The following is a 22,380-nucleotide window of genomic DNA, read 5'->3' as shown; positions in this document are numbered from 1 at the left end:
AAGGTGTGCCTTTTGTCGGGATTAGTTCGAAGGTAATTATTTCGGTCAATTGCCTGAGTTAATGGGATTTTTTATGACAATAAATCAATAATGGAATCGAAAAGTTATTCAAGATGGTATTCTTATAAAGAGTATTTATTAAAGTATGAACAACAAATGTTTATAATTATTCTTATTTTTTATTCTGTATGACGTCATAGTCACAACCCCAATTACCATTTACATATATGATAAACTATCGATAAAAAAAAATCTAGGTTATTATGAAAATTATTTATGAAGTGATAACTTACAAGTATGTAGTTTTAAGTCTTATATCACATCAAAAAATCACAAGTACCGCCTACATATCATTTATTCTACCGACAAACAGCAATACTTAGTATCGCTGTGTTCCGGTTTGAGGGGTGAGTGAGCCAGTGTGTTTTGACACTGTATTGGCACAAGGGACATAACATCTTAGTTCCCTTCTCTTAGATCTCTTACAGTGCACTCATCTATGGGCAGAGGTGACTACTTACTATCAGATGTCAAATTTGGCTGTCCGCCTACGTACTCCGTAGAGTAAATACTGAGATCAGTATATAAATTAAAACATACCGGAAATAATTTCTTAAATATCACACAACACGTAATTAGTGGCTAGCGGAAATCGAGTTAAGAGGTCCTAGCTGTCGCCGGTGACAGACACACGCGTCCTAACAAAACACACATTGTTGTGCCAGCACTGAAGAATCTTCGGTTGTTTTAACTTTAGAATTATAAAAAAAAAAGTTATGAAGATAAAAAAAATCTTTTTAAAAACAAGTATATACAATTTGACTATATTGTACTGTCATCGACTTCACGGTCAGTCTTCAGCTCGATTGTGTGAAACATTTTAGTGACAAAACTTATTCTAATTCTCATCTGTTTTCTTTATTTAAACCTATCATTATTTATATTTACACATAGAACGTCAAAGCTGAGAACGCGTCGAAAAAAAAGGGCAGAGTCACGCGTAGCTTTTCAGTTATTTTGTAGTGCGGAACGATCTAGATAAATAAATATGATAAAAACTAGTAACATGACATGTCAAATATTTTTGACACATACATTGAATTAGATACTAATATATTTCATTATTTATGTAACATTGTAGGTAGAGCAAACGTTAAAAGAGACTTTGCAAATCATGAAATCGAAATCTGGTAGAATTTTGTTGTTAAATCGCAATTCCAATTCTCTAGGCGTAAAATGAACTAAAAATGCCGTCAGCAATGGAGTTTAGTGTAATAAGTTGAGGTTTTAAATTCATTAACAATTTCACTATCCATGCGCAATAGAAGTCTGTTGATGAGTCGAGATGGCCCAGTGGTTAGAACGCGTGCATCTTAACCGATGATTTCGGGTTCAAACCCAGGCAGGCACCACTGAATTTTCATGTGCTTAATTTGTGTTTATAATAATTCATCTCGTGCTCGGCGGTGAAGGAAAACATCGTGAGGAAACCTGCATGTGTCTAATTTCAACGAAATTCTGCTACATGTGTATTCCACCAACCCGCATTGGAGCAGCGTGGTGGAAAATGCTCCAAACCTTCTCCTCAAAGGGAGAAGAGGCCTTAGTCCAGCAGTGGTAAATTTACAGGCTGCTAATGTAATGATGTAAAATGTAAAGAAGTCTGTTATTTGTAAATGCACACTTTCCGGATTGTTTTGTTTTCATAGTAATTATAGTCATAATTTATGCTTCATTGATTTTATACAGATATCATTTTTTTTACATTTTTAGTATCTGCTATTTGAAAAAATGACATATGCTGAAGCACAGGTGAGAAAGAGAGAGTCAGAGGCCGAGAGTACAGGGCGCACAGGAGCGTCTGATTCCGGCAGTATTCGTCGGAAACTGCAAATTGTTAGATCAGTAGCTTCAAAATTAAATTTACATATAAGGCCTCAGATCCTAAAGTTTTGTGTTCCAACCCCAGGTCGAGCCGATAAAATGTTATTGGGTTTTTTTCTGTCGAAAAATTCTCAATTACAGCTCGGAGTCTGGAAGTGTGTTCTCCCGAGCCTCGGTCTTGCGCCGAACTCTTTCCGGTCGTATCGGATTTGCGAGTGAGGGAATAGAGAGGCGCACATAAACGTGGACTTTAATACGCCTCCCTTGAGATTGGCAGCCGTATCTAAATATTATCTTATAATAGACAAGAGACATTTTTCCTTCACCAGTCATGATCAAGGATTTAATTGTCTTATGGTAAATTTTGAAAATTAATAAATACTATTAAAATCATTTTAAATTATGAAAAAGAAGTCAAATCAATCTTACCTCAATATTATTAGATAAAATAATAAAGCAATCGTTAACAGGCGCGTCTAACGATCTGTTATTAAAATAAAAAAATAAAACGGAAAAATAATTCATCGGCGGCATCAATAAACTAGCTCTGCCTAACTTTTAACATTAATACACACGCCGCCGCAGCAACGTATGTCGCTTTTTATTTTTATATTTTAGGGTACCGTTAGACATGCAGCGAACCCCTTCAGCTATATCCGAGTACCACAAAGTTTTATCGCGAAGTACCGATACTTTGCTTATATTTACTGTTGTGTTCAGTTGTGAATGGTATACAGTGGTTCTGTGTGTCATTTTCGAGGGACACAATTACAGTATAAGTATATATTTTATCGGTAATTGTTTTCATATATATTTTTTTATATATAGTAATATTTATATTTCGCTTGGGTTCACTGCCAGCCCTTCTGGGTAGGTACATTCACTCATTACATATTTTACCGCCAAGCAGCAATACTTAGGATTTTTATATCCCGGTTTGAAAGAAAGGTAACTACAGGCACATGATATCTCAGTACCAAAGGTAAGTGGCACATTGCTGATGTAAGGAATCGTTAAAATTTCTTACGGCGCCAATGTTTATAGGTAGTGGTTACCATGAACCATCTGGTGGCCTCTTTGTCCGTTTACCTGATACCACTATAAAAAAGGTTTCAATAGTAAGGTAATGAAAAAAGTAGATACTTTTGTCTTTTATCAAATCGTATTTGTTGTCTTAAATCAGTTTATCCATATTATTATTTATACTAACTGCCCGTCCCGACCTCGTTCAGGTGAAATAAGAATTTTAGTAAGGCCCTGATTGCAGGGCTATCCTACAGTGTCTAATCGAAACTATCCAGGACCATCAAATACACACAATAAGATTAATCGAAATCAGTCCAACTGTGTGTGTATGTGACACACGAATAGAAGGTTCATATATATAAAGATTTAAAGTACGAACCAAGGATGTTAGAGCTTGTGTGATATCTAAATAAATACAAATTCAATATCAAAACAAACCCTACATACGGAACATTGTTATTTACAACAACTCCGCGCTGACCAAACACCAGTAGCTGACAATGGGAGCTCATTTATCAGGCTATGCTCCTGCTCTCTTTGCCGGCACCGAACCGGCTACCTGTTCGTTACGGAGTAATGACACTATACTTTGTACAATTGATGGCTCTCGTACAAGATTATTTCAGGAATAAATTAAATAAATATTTATCGCAGTTTTCAAATAAATAATACGTAAACCATTATTCACTTGGTCTTCACGCACTTATTCAACAACACTTTAGTAAAAATCACTTGACAGATCCTCATAGCCTTTTTTCACTCAGAGCATATTTGGTGATTTCTCTCCAAGGCATGTGCGATGTCAAGGAAATATTAGTGATGATTGAACTTCATGTCGTCGTCAATAATAAAAAATAAGTAAATATATTTATAGCTGCATTTATTAATAAAATTTCTCTTAATCGGCGAATACGTCGTTGACGGATTAAGATCGGCAGCTATTATTATCAACCGGAAACTAAGAAAAATTTTGTTGTAATTAGTTTTTGTTACAATTTCTAAGGCCATTTGATATCGTTTAGTTTTCTTTCCAGGTGAATTGTGCTCGTACTTACTAAGCAAAGGTAGATATTATGACGTCTCAAAGATATGACCATAATTGCAAATTTCACATAGAAGTTGCAATAAATAAAAAGAAAGCTGCTTAAACTCCAATTTCGATAGCAAGAATTTGGAGATAATATAACTGTTTAGCAAAAAAACAATTCATCTGAACGAACCAAATCGACTCTTAACTACACCGTGAATACGAAAATAATAACTTTCATTCTTCATTTAAATCTCGAAAAGTTAGTAAGATTTCTGTTAAATATACCATCGTGTAGAATTGTGGAGAAATCTTAAATTTAATACGAATTAAAGTGCCGTCGACTTACGCCACGTCGTATTACAAAACAAATATTTTTATTGTATAAATATAATCCTTTAGTCGACAAATAGGTTAATAAAAGCCGCGGCCTGCGTCGGGATAATATTCCTTTACTGGAATTTCGGTGAGACGGCTACATGGCGAGTAGGTGACTTTTGGCGAACATTGGGCAAGCTGGAAGTGAAACTGGCGAAGCATGGCTTTGTGAAAAAATTTAGTTCCAAATAAAGAGCTGAGCTTGTAACCTCGCTTTATCACATGGTTAATCGTTTTGCTTACAAACAATTGTTTGTGTTTAATTATTATTATTTTCGTTTATTTTTCATTTTTAAGAGAAGACAAATAGACAGCGCAGTTCATCTGCTGGAAACTATGATTGTTATAAACAGCGGAGGGCTCGCTTGCTTGTCACAAAGATGCCACCTGACTCACACCGAGTGGAGATATTCCACTTTTGTTAATCCTTGTATGTTCATTTTAAGTAAATTAATTAGATTTTTTGTTTTTATAAGGAATTTCGTCAAAATCGATCTGATACAGTTCTTACGATATGCATGTACATACAGACATTATTAACCGAACATTAAAAACTATAAAAATCGAATATATTGTGTTTTACCTTGAATTAATAAATGGGTAATAATTGCACTAATTATTTATATAATTTAGAATTATAATATAATTAATATTTTCAGCTCCATGTAGCTCGCTGCGGATCCCACTGCGCCCAGTTAGCGATACCTCAATGGTGAATAAACAAATGTATTTATTTAATATGTTTTTATTGCCATAATCCGCCATAATTTACGTTGATAAGCAGATCAGCGCCGGCGTACTTATAGTTTGATTCGCCTCATTTTATTTCACTGAATAAACTTCATATAAAATGTGCACGGCCTAACCGATATATTTTTTATATATATCATACAAAATGCCTCCGTTCTTTGCGAAGTGGAGGGCATAAATATTATTAAATATTCCTTTCTGGCTTGTTGATGTGTATCTACATCAATATTTTTATTGGAATGATGAGAGTCATAATTTGTTAAAGTTGTACTTCTTTACCAAGAGCAATCAAAACCAAAATCAAAATATACTTTATTCAAGTAGCAAGCACAAGCACTTTTAAGTCGTCATTACATATTGAATACAAACTATATTAAGTGAAGCTACCACCGTTTCGGAATGTAGATTCTACCGAGTAGAACCGGCATGAAACTCTGTAGTTACTCTTTGTCAACATTTAAAGTACAAAATTATTTTAGCCAAATACTAATTACATATGTGTATAATATTTCCTGCCTGGAAGTCAACAAGTATTAGCTCCACGCCTTTCTATCATTTTCGTATCCAAAGTCTATAATTTTAGTAAAAGGCGAAATTATTCTATGCTCATTTCTTTATACAAATATATAAATTACTTATATTTGTTGTTGCTCTAGTGACTTATTTATAAGGCTGTTTATGTAAAAAGACTTGGCTTCAAATCATGGGCTGGATCATTAATTGGTATATTAAGGTTTTCTGTCAAGGATTTTTCTGTAGTATACTACCAAGTATCTAATTGGTGGTAGGGCTTCGTGCAAGTCCAGTATACTATCCAATCCTCAGATATTCTATCGCCAAAAAACAATACTTGTTGAAAGGTGAGTGAGTGAGTGCAACTGCAGGCACAAGGAACATAAAAGCTGAGCTCCCAAGGTTGGTGGTGCATTGATGTGTGAGGAATAGTTAATATTTCTTACAGCGCCAATGTCTATGGCCGGCGTGACTACTCACCATCAGGTGGCTCATTTGCGTCCTATCTATTACAGTAAAAAAAAGTTGGAAGTTGGCGATACACTGCCGTGCATGTAAATCCATTGGTTTTGTGTCTGATCATCAAAATATATAGTGCGGATGATATTCTAATAAGTATTTACCCGACCCCTCCGCCAAAAGGAAGGACAAATAGCTTTATTTCTTACAAGGAGAATAACTCTAGCAGTCAGGAATTTGTTGGTACAATCAACGATTCCGCGCTAAATACGTTTACGTAAACAACAATAGTGTCACAGTCGTGTCAATCTCGGGGATATTTGTCATTATTTGTATCGATACAATTGTATGGACTTGACATTATTGAATACCACCAATAACAACACGGTTTACGCAAAACTCAACCGTAAATTCAACCATATAGAAGTCATTATTACAGCAATAAAACTTAGCACTACATTAACAAAACAAATCTTTTACATATATAATGTGATTAAATTTCGACTCAATTGCCTTGCAATAAGAGTGTTTCAGCCAGCAAAATGTTTGTATATTTAGGTCTTATTCACACGGGCGTGAAAAGTGGCGATCTATTACAGATAATCGGCTTGGGACGTTGTGTAAATGGGGTTTAGTTTGATGAAATGATAACTTGTGCTAAGCATATCAATGGATGATATTTGCCTTTTTTACGAAAAATATATACTCTTTCTAACGTTATACATTTTTAAATTATTGATTTGAATGATATATACCTATTATGTTATAGTAACTTTATCTACCCACCCATATTGGTGTCAAACAGTCTGGTGAAATAATCTCTACTTCTACATTTATCATAGCCCCGTTGGTAACAGGTTGGTCGTATACCATTCTTTGCACCCACAGTGCTATTCTATAAAAACTCACTTCTCATCTTACTCGTGAAATGTTGAAAACCGACTTCTTTTCTTATGCGAGCAAATGAGCTGTTAGATCACCTGATGGTAAGTGATGACCGTCGTCAATCAACTGCCAATGCGTTACCGGCCTGTGAGCTATTTGTTTATTCGACTCTTTAAGTCTTACAGTAATTTAGTACGTGTTATGGCTATTCTAGCCGAGATGGCCCAGGGAATTTCTATGTGTTTATCTCGTGCTCGATGTAAAGGAAAATATTGCGATGAAACCTGCATGTGTCTAATTTCAACGAAATTCTGCCACGTGTGTATCCAACAACCCGCATTGGAGCAGCGTGGAGGAATATGCTCCTAAGCTTCTCCTCAAAGGGAGAGAAGCATTGCAGCCCAGCAGAGGGAAATTTACAGGCTGTACATGTTGTATGACTGTTTCAATTAATGATGCGTATCACTTTCAGTCTTTTCACAATTCTGTTCTTCTTTCTAGTTTTTAAAGATTAGATTTACTAAAGTTAATGATGGTACGTCTAGTCTCTTAATGACATTTAATATTGGAGGATACTTTCCGATACAATGATAGAGTTAAATATTGACGATTCAAAAATGCTAAATACATTGAGTTAATATGATTCGACATTAAACCCTAAGCTAAACTCCATCCCCTTTGAACACTATCGCACTAAATCAAAACATCGATCGTTTAAATTTGCTACTAAAAATGCAAACTAATCGTCTAATAACGCATTCAAGCGTGAACTGTATCGTTTTTTGCTACAATTCGCCAGCATTCAAGTACATCTGTCGATGGGATACTGTGTTCAGTGTACAAGGACAAATTGTGCGTCAAATTTGCACGTATTATTACTGGCTGTATTATGTTACGAGCATCGACCATCTGTAATTGTAAAGGTGATCATTGACTTGTTCGCTGAGCTGATAATAATTGAAATTATTGCTACGTAATGTAGTTTAGAGAGCGAGGTCTGTCAATTAATGGAATAAAGGTCGAAAGCTAAGACGCGTGTTTAATTCTAGATATATACGCCATAAGTACACAATTCCGTTATACCAAAAATAAATCAATCAAGAACGATGGATATAATCAAAAACAAGTATTCAATCGGATAGTCGTTTTATAAGATAAATTAATTTTAAAGCTACCACCGGGTTAGAATGTAGATTCTACGGAGAACCGGCAAGTAACTTAGTTGATAAATAATAAGTATAGATGTAATGGTCAGTCACGTACAGTCTAATTAGTATATCTTGTATGAATCAACGAGAACCAACACCAAATCTATTTTACTATCTATGTTATTCTAAAGTACTAAAACTTTAGTATTAATAATGCAATACAACTCGAATTGCATTGCATTTTCTTTTCACAGGCAACTGTCGCCTTCACCAACAAGATCACCATTCAAATATATCTTGACAGTCAAAACCAACCAGTCTCATCTGCTGTTCTCGTTCTCCTCACCTCAGAATATCGTTACGTAATGTTCAGGATCATATGCTGTATTTATTTAATTTTATTCGTCCGCTAATAAAGAAACCTAATTTTTCTAGCTGTCAAATGTTTCAAGACTTATAGATGTACTTACTCTAATAAAATAATTGGCACACCGGAAGTCTTATTGAGACTCTTTATCCACAATGGTGGAAAAGAGTAACTACCGAGTTTCTTGCCGGTTCTTCACGGTATAATCTTCATTCCGAAACGGTGGTAGCTTCACTTCATATAGTTTATTAAATGACAAATCAAAATGCTTGTAAAAGCCTACTTGAACAAATAATATTTTGATTTTGACTAAACCAAAAATCCTTATTCGTATCGACGGGGTCAATTCGGTTACCCTGAATGCTATTTACAAAAGTAATTATACCATTTGTAAAAACTATGCAAACATAAGGACACATAGAATAATGCCATCGACCCTTTAGCCGCATTACCTTCGTTCAGCCAGCTAATCGGCTGAGGGCGGCCCTTAAGGGTTGATTGCCGGTCTCATAAATTACATGGCCGGCTAATGAACAGTTATTTGTTGTTTAGTCTTACCCTTTATTAGTCGCGCTGATTTTATTTCTTAAGAGACCAACTCTATTTTTCCAGTGAAAGTTGACCGGGGGTTTTTATCAAATTGATATAGGAAGGCAGACTGGCAAATCGGACACCTATTACATAATTAAGGGTCAGCGTCGAATTTGGCGGTAAAAGAAATATTCGATTTATGTGTTGCTCATCAAGGGATATGTCCATTGAGCTTGTATTATCCTTCAAACTAAAACACAGTAATAAAAAATATGGCAGTTTGACGGTCGGCGTTCTATTATGTATTGTGCCTCGGACTGCCTCTTTATCGGTAGTGGTGGTATATGGCTGCAGAGCCCGAGGTCCTGGGTTCAAAGCTCAGGTCGGCTCGATAAAAAAATATTGTTGTATGGTTTTTCAAAAAACTTATAAAGGTACATTCATACTAATATGTAAAGGCCAGTATGTTAAAAACTAAATGATAAAACAATTATAAATATTAATGTTTTATTAAAATCCATCTTAGTACACTTACTAAGATTTTGTATTAATAATTATACACATGATTCCGTAATTGACAATAATACATTATTTTACATTAGGCTGACATTTTTATGTGTAATTTTACGCATTTTTTAATCTAAACTTTAATAAATATTGTACCGATTGATTGTTTAAGCGATCATTTTATTCCATATTATGAATTATCATTGAACGTTCCGTTATAATATATTTGAAAATTAACAATGATATTGTATAAATCACTCTGTTTATGTTAAACGTTTTATAAACTTAATTTTTAACCAAACTAGACGAAGATGAACACATATTAAATAAAAATATATTCGTCAATATAAAATCTAGGCACAGGATACATACGGGTGGTTATTATCGGTGAGGTGGGCACGGGGGCGGCTGAGGGGGTGAAAGTAATCAACAATTTAAAATTGGGGCTAATCCCACGCCCGCCGTAATCGAAGCGATCACTCTTCAAGTCTCTTTCGAAATAACATCGCACACCTTGCTTGTTTTACAAGACACGCTCATTACTTATAAACCTTTTCAAACAGACAAACATGACTGACGTATCTTTATTTATTTATTTTATCATTTAATTTTTATTAGCAAAACCGTGATTTAAAAAATATTTCAATTTATGATTTGGACAAACTATTTACCTAATTATATTTAAGAAACATGAAAATTGTAATATATTTAAATGAATATATACCTTAAATTAATATATATGCCTAACGTATTTTTCATTAGTAGCGGATATTTTTTTTTATGATTTTGATAGGCTGACGAACAAATGATAAGCAGTCACCACCGCCCATAATTATTGGCGCTGTGAGAGACATTCGCCATTCCTTTAATCGCTAATCCGCCACCGACCTTGGGAACTCAGGTGTTATGTCCCTTGTGCCTTCAAACATGAAGACAACAATACTAAGTATTGCTGTTCAGCTGTAAAATATCTGCTGAGCGGATGGTACCAATCCAGACGGGCTTGCACAAAGCCCTACCACCAAGTAAACACAAATGGTATACAGTTTATAATACATACGTACCTATTTAGTTTATTCATGACTGCGTTAAAATATATTTTTATTAAAAAAAAAATAAGCACGCCAATAGCTGAGCTTTATTTGGTCTATTTATATAACACTTATGCTATTTTTTATAAAACAATAATGTTCGATGTGATTATTACATGATTGCCGCAAAGGCTCAAGGCTCAAATCTTCATTAGAATAAGTACCTAGTTTTATATTAAATTCTTCTTGAGAACAAAATTAATAAAATTGACATAAAAAAGGAACCCGCTGAGTTTCTGTCTGAGGTGGTAGTGTTTAATTTGACAATGAATAAGTGTAATGCTTCTATATTGAATAAATAATTTGAGTTTGAGTTTGATCCTTTTAAAGTATAGTATTTTATAAAATTCAATATATTTTATATCTTATCAACTTTATTCAAATGAAAATTATTCACACTTCTCAAAGGAAACCTATATACCATTAAACAAAATTAAAATTAAAATCCTCATCCGACGAAAATCGTAAATGTGTACAAAATCCACCAAGGCGTTTGTTTAGAACACGGGACAAATCGTCACGTCACTCAGCCACCGTCCTACTCCCACCCGCAGCAGGCTGTATCTCTATCTCTCTCCCGCTAAATAACGAATAACAAACATAATCCGCGAATAATGCCGATCCGGGATTACTTTACGAATCATTTGTTGGCAGATTTCGCGAAATTTCCGAGACTGATAGCCGAGAATTGATATTAATAATTTATTTTATTTCTCTCGAACGATGTTTTAGTAATTTTAAATTACATAAATTAATCTTCGGATAAAATTAAGATTGGTTAAATGTTACAAGCTATTTTTATATTTATTTAAGTATCGTGTAATTTGGTCGGTATAATCAACGTTCTTTTTGTTATTAGTCTAAGAATTCACTTTGTATCTCATCTGTAAAAAGTAAACAACCGACTTACGTTGATGCCTATACCATTTTGATACGTGTAGGTATCCAATGCATGTTATAACCATTTTAATTATTTATCATTGTGATATTTCACTCTCGTTTCGAGGACCTTCTCACAGAAAACCTAAATCTACTGATTAGTGCTCTTCTTTTTTATGTTTGTATTGATTAGTGTTCTTATTTTAATATGAGTCCTTTCTTATCACTAAATAGTGAGGCACTAATATTTAATTTACACGTTATACCGTAACATATAAAACGATCAGTTCGGATACGCATCGCATACCAGTATCAAAATTCAAATTCAGCATTATAATCAGAAATTATTCAAATTACATGTACAATTTTGTCAATGTAGTATTTGAATAAACAAATATAAATATATATTTATCTCATATAACTTTCAATATGTTTAAGAAATATGAACGTAGCAAATAGCGGACGGGGGACCTTATGTTTTCGAATCCCCCATCCGCTGTAAGTTCACGATCGCTCTGATACGTATAGCATACGTGTTAATTCCAAACAAGTAACATCCATGTACCGACAAATATGCACAGCACTTATAATGTTATTAACTGTATTGCTGTTTTTGTAATAAAAAAAAATTGTATCTCTTAACTGCTCTTTTTCTATGGTAATCAAAAAATTATAACTATATCGAAAAGTTTTGGGAAGGAACTGACTCACAAACAGCTAACTCTAGCTTGGGATTCAGGACTAACATAAATTTGTAAATGTTACCAGTTATTTCAATTTTTATTTCATTTATTATTTATAATATTAGTAACGTATAAATATAAACAGTTATAGTAAATACAGTGAAACTGTTTAACTTCTGAAAAAACAAAAAGTAAATAATTTTTTAAGTGTCATTTTCAATACTAAGATGAATAGTCAGATAATACCTACTTATTTGACTGATAAAGGAAAATTTCATTTGGTCAATGAGGCCATTGAAATAGTAGCTTGTTTCCTGACCGTTTAAAAATACGACGATATTATCAGATAAGTTGTATCAATTCACAGTCAGCCCTAAAACGAAAACGGAAAACATCAAATTAAAACTAAACTTAATGTTCATGAGTCCAAATCCTAGTCGCACCCTATACGGATATAATATTATAATATGTACTAGGTATATAGAGTTTTACGTGTATGTACAGATGTTACTCGGATAACTTTAACGCTTTAAAAGTAAACGAACAAAGGTTGTTGATTTTTTTGTATGTTGGGTAACATAGATTAATTACATAATAAATGGTATTTAAATAAAATCCTTTGAAATATCAAATAATATCCATACTTATTGTTTTTACCTTAATTCACGCCCATGGTGTTGTTTAAGTTCTTGTTTATATATTGTTTTAGTTTCTATAACATCATCAGTCCGCAATCAACTGCTGGACAAACACCGCTCGCAAAGTCATACAATCGGGCCCCCGCCACCTTCTTCACGTCATTGGTCCAACTGGCTGCAGGATGCCTTACGCATCTTTACTCCATAGTTGCCAAATATTGAATAAGTCTGTCCTCTAAATTAACATAAAATATTATTCTTTGATATCCTTTCCCGCGTTAATATTTGTTCGTAAATATTGTAATGCCTATATTCTGTAATGTTATATATGTACGGAAAAATATTAATGATTTTAGGAGAAAGTGTGATACTCATAGCATTGGTACAGGGAACAAACACGAACTTGTTACTCCAATTACTCGACTGCATAGTCAGTAACTCCTTTGTGGGGCAATGTATATCTACGGTTCTACAGCAGGATTTCAGAAAGCGTTCAATGCCTCTGTTGCCAAATTTAAAATAATTGTTAAGGAACGCTTGTGTGCGAAAGGAAATATAATTAGTGAATTTATGATTGATAGCACACCTTGGGAATGAAACGATCGCTTCCAGGCTATTTCTATTCATATTCAATGTATGTGAATAATAAAATTGACAAAAAAAAGACCCGCTGAGATTCTGTCGCCGGTTTTTCTCAGGTCAGGGTATTTTCTTTCCCGAACCGGTAGTAGTGTTTCATTTGACTATCAATAAAAAAGGAATTTGAGTTTGAGTTTATATCCTCATTCAGGTTCTAGGAATCCTAGGCGACCTCAATGTCAAGTTTAATTATAATCGGTATCGTAATAACATTTTAAGCTACCATGAGACAAGAGACGAATGGTCAAGAGAGTTAAAGTTGCATTTATAATAATATAGGTACTGTCTGAACTACTAAAATACCATTACTAAGCAAATTCAAGCTAGCAAAATAGAAAGGTACTGATGTATTTGTAAATTCATCAATACCAATTTTAAGGTAACTACTAAATATATTTAATAATTATTATCTTATGTCACAATTAAGAGTACATTATTAATTATTTTTAATAATACAACTTATTAAAAATAAGAAAAGCTCAAAGCTCTAAAAACTCTACTAATATTCATGTAGTGTCATCTGTACAATACTGTATGAACTATTCACTACGTGCACACTTTGTTATTCAGTCAGTAAGAAGTTTGATGATTCAACGATAGATGGCGCTGTTCACATAAAATTATTAGTCAAGATCAATAGATGGCGTGCTTACTGAAAAAATATTTAAACTATTATATACCATTTTATCCTAAAAATATGGAATCGCTTGTTATAATTATTTATTCGAAATAAAATATTTTATACGAATAAGTTAGTACTTTTTAATTAAATTTGGTGTATACACTAAATTTATACACGAGATTCAGCAATCATATATAATATATTTAATGTAGTATATTCAGGTTAAAACACTTTAATATTATGTAAATTATTTTTAATAACAAATTGAAGTTTGTTGAGCATTAGTTCAAGTTTAGATTGCGAAAATTTACTAAAAAATTATATTCCTATATATTTTGACGATTTTGTTTATAATGGAAACTAAATTCTATTTAAATGCTCTATCTAGTACTTCGTCCTTCGCCAATTCTTCTAATTATATTTAGTACTTCTTTCCGAATTGGTGATGAATGTTACACACTCAATGACGAAGCGTAGGCTTGACTACTCTACAATTTTCCTCCAGCTATATCTTACCAAAGTTCATTAAAAATTAAAATCAAACCAATTACTTACGGTTGATATACATTTGAAGTAGGAAAGCAAACTGGGTAATGGGACTTCTAACGGTAATGTATTTGATGAATCACCAAAAGTCCACCAAGTTAAAACCAACCAAGTGTAGCTGGTTATTATCTTTTGTACTGATTGTGTTAATGCTGTTAGCGCTGTTGGTCTTGAGTCTCAAAACTATATAAAGCACGCTCCTTAAATAGTATGAAAATTGAAAGAATCATATTATTTCCGACCTACGTCACGCAAGTCTTTTAATATATAAATTATAATGTCTTGTCTTCTAGATGAGGTTTAGCTACTTTTCTTTCACAAAATACCTTTCATACATTAGAATTAGAATAATACGAACATACATATGAATCGAAAGTGAAAGAGGACGAGCTTATTATATAATGTATCTCTCTATATTTGACAGTAGATTGATGAGCAGACAGTATAAAAAAGTTTTGATCCATTCGGGTCTGTGTTACGATTATAAATGATTATGCAAATGCGTTATGTTAAAAAAGCCTATTTGCGTGTTTAAGACTATAGTATAAATATATATATCATCACGCAATTATATTATTGTGCAGACATTTTTAACTTTGCCGTTTTATAGATTCAAGTCATTTGTAAAAAATACATTGATAAAGAAGGCATATTATTCGATACAAGATTATATTGATGATTATCTTGTTGACTTCCAGGCAGGAGACATAACATACATATATAATTGTATTTAACTACCATGACTGTATTTTTAGATGTTGAAAAAGAGTAACTTCTGAGTTTCTTACCGGTTCTTCTCAGTAGATTCTACATTCCGAAGCGGTGGTAGTTTTACTTTAAATAGTTTGTTAATTGACGATTCAAAAGTGCTTGTAAAAGCCTACTTGAATAAAGTATATTTTGATTTGATTTGGTTTGCAAACACAAATGCATCAACACAATGTCACGTGAAAGTATTGTTGGAACGCAAAATCTTATGTCATTAAAGTAAACAGTAGCCCGTAAACGTAAAACTCTTTTTGAGGAGTGTAACGGAGCTAATTCAAACGTGGTAACATATATTCCAACCCAGAATCTTTGGTTAAGATTTACAAATAGTAACCATGGGGTCTTCTTGTCAATTCGACTTATGTAAATAATGTTAATTAAATAAAACAACCAAATATGAAAAACTATTTGTATTTCTCATTCCGAACTCTCTCTAAAACTAAGCTACTTGCTCTCCGAAAACGCCAGAACTGTTCTCAATAAATAATTTACAATTTCCTCTTATATCTATAGGAAGCAAATCATACGTTTGTCTGTCTATTTGTATATGATATATAGCCTTAACTAAGAAGTTAGTATTTAAAAAAGCTTTGTTGAATAATTAAGCGAATTTGACTTTCATTTTCGTTATTGAGTTCAAATTACATGACATCCCAGTATGTTCTTCTCTAAACAAAATGATATGTTGTCACGAGCAAATATGCGTTATGAAATTTATTTAACAAATTATAAACAAATGTAAGAATAAAGTAATAAATTGCGTTCGTTTTATTTCAAAGAACAAATCCATATAAAAACTTAAGAGAAATATTCTGCACAGCAGATTGAAGCAGAGAGCTTAGATAAACATGTTAAATTGGATACAGATAAAGGTAAAAAGATATATCTTCAAATTAAGATTGTTCACATTGCTAAACACAAACATGATACACGTAGCACATATTGCACTAACACAAAAGATTGACTCGGCAAACTTTTGTACACATTATAAATAATATTAACAATTAAATATAATAAATTTCTATGATAACAAACAGAAATCTATTGATGAGATGATGAAAGATTGAATATAATTCAATTGAGATTCAAGAATTTGTTTGAATTTTTTTATGGTGTTCTTTCTTGTGGATGTACTTTATTAATTCGCATTAACAATCAAAAAGGTGTCTTACACGGATCAAATTTAGGCTTATTTTTGTTTTTATTATACATTAATGACTTGTGGCCTTACCTGTATGCACATTTAACATAACTTATTTTTTTTTATGAATAATTACAAGTCTATTTAAAAAACATAAATATATAAACAAAATCAAACTTTTAGACTGTCTGAATGGGAGGAATTGGTTGATTTTTCGTATTATTCTATGTAGTTCATAATTGTCTTTTAAAAAAATTACTTGTTAAATAAAGATTAATGTTTGAATTGTAATTGTTCGTTTTAGTGTGTTTCAAGTGTTGAATATATAAATTGTCTTTGTAGCAGTTGCGTTGTAAGTCTATATAGTTATGAAGAGAATATCGGTTTGTTAGTCAACATCAAATAAAAACTCCTAAATAGATATAAAAACTAGTACGAAAACAAATCACTTATGTAATACCAATATGTACATCATTGCAATGATATAAAGGCGACAATAGCGTGAAAGATAACAAGTTTGGAGAGTATTATCACAAGGAAGAAAGGTTCTCTTAGTGTGTACTTGTGGTCTGATTCGACCTTTGATTATTTGTGACTTTTGGTTATTTTAATCGTTTCAAGTTGCAAAATGAAAAAATTGTATACTATTATATAATTATAGAGATAAAACAAAATAATTAATCTGTGCTAGAATGAGAAAAATATATAAATTAAAGAAAACATATGTACTTTTATATAACAATTTGTATACTTCAATACGATTTAATTAATATTATAATTAAGTATATTTGGGTATTCAATTTCCTAACTACTCGTATACAATTTGTTTTACAAATAACGCGAGGAGACAGATACATAACAAAACTATAAGAGTTCTATCCTCAGACGCCAAACTTACGCGGAAATACGTCGAAACTTTTCCATTCAATTTTGGACTTTTTGTTTTTGTTTTTTTTAAAACAATCATTGTACAAATAGATCGCGTTGCTAGCAAGAATTCATTCAAACACTCATACTATTTTATAAAAATAACCTATCAGAGATCGTTCCAGACCACAGCCGTCTATAGTATCTTATTCACATTTCAACGTCTCTGCTCAACGAATCGTATGTGTCTTTAACGTCTTCAGGATTAAAACTTTTCACGGACACTGTTTCAGATATATCTGTACTAGACAGCTTATTCGTTATTTTAGTTATAGATATTCTACTTTCTATATCGTTCGCATCGCATATCGATTCTAGGACAACCCCCTTCTCGACTCTTCTCGGTTTTGGTAAGTTTTGGGTTACTACTTTTGTACTTCTTAATTTTTCGCTGAGGATTTTGTTGCAAGTTTTCTTCGACATGTCCAGCGCTAGAGGGTCTTTCGGTTCGTCTGGTTTCTCTTCTCCGCTAGGTTTGTTCTGTTGCTTGATCTCGGCAACTTCTGCGTTCGACACATTGTCCTTCTTCTTCCATTTCGTTCTTCGATTCTGGAACCAGATTTTCACCTGCAATTAAGACAAATACAATGTTAATGCTATGTAAAATTATAATATGTGTTGTTTTTACTGCATAACAATCTTTATTACTATCATCAACAGTTACTGTATAAAATATTGTAATCTCCGCTCAAATATTATATTAATATTATTAACCTTAGTTAAAAAATAATTTGTAACAAAGTTATTTGTCAAATATAACGTTGTAATAATACGCATCCTGGGAGTGCGGACGTGTGTCAAAGTACAGTATCGGTTAACAAACAGTTAATTACAAAATGATCGATCCCACTAGCTAGGGACGTTACATTATCACAGTTTACATTTATCGATAAAATGTCCATTGCGAACTTAGTCGGTAAATATTCCGAATCTAATATTTGAAATGGAACTAATTAAATGTTTGTTTTACTGAAATTGTGTTGCGACCGTGGAAATTCACTAGGATTACGATTAGCTTTCGGGATATTTGAAATTTTAAAGCACTAATATGTGTTGAAGTTTATTTTAAGAAACGTTTTTATTAAAATTATTATCATAATGAGTTACAAATCAATTACTTTCGTGAAATACGACAATCTAATATCATTGGTAATTAATTTATTAATTATAATATAATTTGTGTAGAAGAGTCCTATAGTTTTTTCAATAAGCATGGAAACTTAAAAGCATTAAAATCTGAAACAATAAAAATAACAGCCTGTCAATTTTCTTCTGCAAAAGAAAGCTCCTACAAAGCTGTTTCAAAGTATGCTGGTTACAAATTCTTACTAGAGCAGCGTCTTGGAATAAGCTCTCTTTTCAAGATCGGCTGAACTTTTAAATTCAATCAGCTATCATCTCATATATATCATACTGGCCGTCCGTCGTGACTTCTAACGGTTAAACGGTCCATGTAACACAAACCCATTTCCCTTGTTTCAAGTTAAAATTGCCAAAATTCCTATAAGCTGTATGAATTTTACTTTACTGGGTTCAGTAGTTTTGGTTGTGATTTCGATAGTCAGTCGGGACAAACGATTTTATAATTATAGGTTGTTTTGCTCACAAGATAATATTATTGTCAGTATTAGTGTCAGATCGCTACATTGCAACAGAGATCAAGCGTTATATTATTATTTTAAAGTTCGTCGTTCCTTACAATGCGACTAGATATAATTACAGTAATGCCTGTGTTTACGGGCCCAGGTCAGTCACGTCAGCTCTGGTCATACGTCACGCGTGACGTACTCGCATGTAATTGCCTTTCAAATTAATCCCGTAACACGTGACATTTGACCCGCTGCGGTGAGCTGGTTACTATGACCACGTATTAAGGAGAGACATATGTAAATATTTAAAGTATTACAATAAGCAAGCATTATGACTAATTTTTTTATGTAATAAGCGGGACGGTTAAATTCCTCCTGATGGTGAGTGGTCCCCGCTGTCCAAAGACATTGACGGTGTTAGAAATATTAAATATTCCCTAAATCGCCAATGCGCCCGCAACCTTCAGACGCAATACAATAACAATGACTTTAAAAAATAAACACGTCATTTATGTCGTACGGGTTAATATTGTTCAAAGATAAATTATACCATAGTTACATACATACATCTCTATTTCTAGCATAAATAATAAATTTATTCAATGACTAAACGATACTTTAGCAATTAAAATTAAAAGCAATGAATAGTCCCGCATATTTCAAAAGCTTGGTCACCCTCAACACACCTTTACATTACGACACAATGCAATCCACTTGGTTGCAAACACAAAGATAATTATTATTGATTGCACATTAGTACTAGGTGAAGTGAGATAGCGCGAATGTTTGTAAAGGGTGGGAGAGAGAGGACAATTGATACAATGCCTGTGTGACATGTCAAAGCCGCGCTAATTGCGCCGGTGTCGAATCGCTAGTGATGTGCATAATCGATACGATGATGTCGATATAAATTGTACTTGACTAATAAATTAATTGAAACGGTATATTTTAATCGACTAAAATTCAGGTATTAAATAGTAAAATTAGTAGTAATATAATCGGTTTTGCTAATTCGACGGGACTGATTTAGTACTTATAAGTATATACTACTTAATGATAAAGAAAAAATCAAACTGCAGACTTAGTATACAAATTATACTTAAAATGTAAACAGAAATGTTTGTTGAACTCTATGACTAATCGTAGTAGCATTTATACATTTACGCGAAAAAAGTCCAAAAGTTATTGAAAACGACGATATAATCGAAGTCGAAATAAAGTGTGTCCGAGTTAGTTAGTGGCCATCTTAACCCAGGAAGCAGAGTGAGCAAAACACGCAGCAAAACGCCTTACGATTACGTCTTGGACCTATAGTGAAGCGCCCCAGAAGGTCTCTTAAAAATCCTTTTTTTTTCTCCAACACAATACTTGCACCCCGTTACTTATTACGGGACGTTATTATTATTATTATTACTTAAGACGGGACGTGTGACGTCATTTAAAATTAAATTTGTATGCGTTCTAAGCTGTTTACAAAAAAAAACTTTACTTAGAATGAGTTACGAGCACTCGGGAGTAAAGTTAACTTGGTAAGTTGGAATCTGGTCTAATTATTTACTTATCAGCTCGCAACCCTCTTTGAACTTCTTGGATATTCGGAGCCCGACGACCGAACTGCGGATACAAATCAAGAACTTACTGCGGTGACACGCGGTCATACGGTAAACATGTTTGTGTGTTGTTTACAAATATTTCGTGTAAATTTACGTAAACATTTTTATTCTCTTTTATATTTATGACAACTAGTTGCACTTTTATTCTGTAAGAACTCACTTCGTATCTCACTCGTGTGTTGAAAACAAATTAACAATGATACACTATTTTTTATCTTTATTTTAAATTGTCAAACGACAGCATTTGTCATTGTGAAATGGTCTGTTCAATGGTAAGTGGTCGCCACTGTAAGAAACACTCATCCATCGGCTATCAACCCTGGAAACTACGATGTTTTGTCCTTGTATTTATTACACTGGCTCACTCACTCTTCAAACCGGAACACAGATAGACAGAAAATAGGTGATGAGTGTACGGTACCTACCAAGAAGGGCAAAGCCCTACCACTAGTTATATATAAGTTTGACGCGATCCTTTAAATGTTATAATCATTACAGTTAATGTTCCACATCTCTTTCTGACATTTCATCGTGTTCTGCGGTGACATTCGAGTTTACATAGCTGTACTGATTAAACTTGCAATGTGTCAACATGTATTTTTATATCATAGAGAGATAACTGGGTTTATCATCATTATATAGTATAAAAAAATCGCTTGCCGCTGTCTGTCCCTGCGTATGCTTTTTTCTTTTAAATTACACAACGAAATTTGGAGTGTTTTTTTTAATAGATAGATTGATTCAAGAGGAAAATTTATATGTATAATAGATGCACAATATAGTAGAGAAACACTGATAATTTTAGATGTTTCCAAAGTGATGTCGTAAATTAACACATTTTTTTTTGCTTACATTGCAAACGCTGGCTGCCCTACGAGATAGATCAAAATAATGTACTACAATGCTATACACCTTATAAAGGTCTTCAAATAAGTCCGCGATGGTATAATATGTCTATCCGTTATGGATAACTCACAATAACCATTTTTTATCCTATACTTTTTACGAGAAATAATGGCTTATTTTCGAAGCGATTTTAAGCAATACAGCATTAATCCTTATCCAAAAAAGTACCTTAAATACATTGTGCATTTAATATAAATCAATATAGCTCTTTACAGCATGGAACATAAATAAATATTTTCGAAGAATATACAGATTTAAAATGCTGGGACATAGCAGTTTGTATTGTCTAATGACAAAAAAGCCGTGGCCGTTGTAAGACATTCTGTAGTATATTTAACAGCGTTGCACCCGTGCGAAGTCGGGGCGGGTTGTTAGTTATTTATAAAACTAAGGATTTCAACAATAAGTTTTGATATTGTCTTTTAATTAAATTAAACTAAATGTATCTTTTATTCTTTCTCAATTTTCTTGTCAAGATTGTAATAAACCTTACTGCAGTCGTGCTACTTCACCTAAATATATTAAGATAATTTATTATGTTTACCACCCAGTTATAAATCGTCTCTACATAACCTTTGATAAATCAAAATGAATGTTATGTTTAATTAGCAGCCCCGTTATATACAGCTGTTAATTATTTGTTAATTTGTATGTTTGTTCGTGGTTATATTATAAACAAAAAAATATCCTGCCTGGATCTGGGTTTCGATTTCATAAAAACATTTAATATTTTATATATGGTCGATGAGTTTAATACCTATATTCGAAATATTACATATACATTGGGCTATCGTATATACAATTGCTTATATACAATGCTAGGGTGCCTTGCTAGCGGGTATCTGTTTACACAAAACAAGTTG

The 22,380-nt window shown here is 32.9% G+C and overlaps 1 protein-coding gene across 1 annotated transcript in view; it reads right to left on the bottom strand.

Moving 5' to 3' along the window:
* Window positions 1-15,736: 15,736 nt before the first annotated feature.
* Window positions 15,737-22,380, bottom strand: part of LOC113391448 (homeobox protein mls-2) — an 83,348-nt gene continuing 76,704 nt past the window's right edge. The window contains exon 4 of the mRNA XM_026627411.2: window positions 15,737-17,976. Within this exon, the coding sequence (XP_026483196.2) occupies window positions 17,560-17,976 (417 nt within the window). The 3' untranslated portion in view covers window positions 15,737-17,559. The remainder of the gene's footprint in view (window positions 17,977-22,380) is intronic.

This window comes from Vanessa tameamea, chromosome 20 (genome assembly GCF_037043105.1).
Source record: "Vanessa tameamea isolate UH-Manoa-2023 chromosome 20, ilVanTame1 primary haplotype, whole genome shotgun sequence".
Classification (NCBI taxonomy): domain Eukaryota; kingdom Metazoa; phylum Arthropoda; class Insecta; order Lepidoptera; family Nymphalidae; genus Vanessa; species Vanessa tameamea.
Note: the sequence above shows the minus strand (reverse complement) of the source record. Positions and strands in the feature narration are given on the sequence as shown.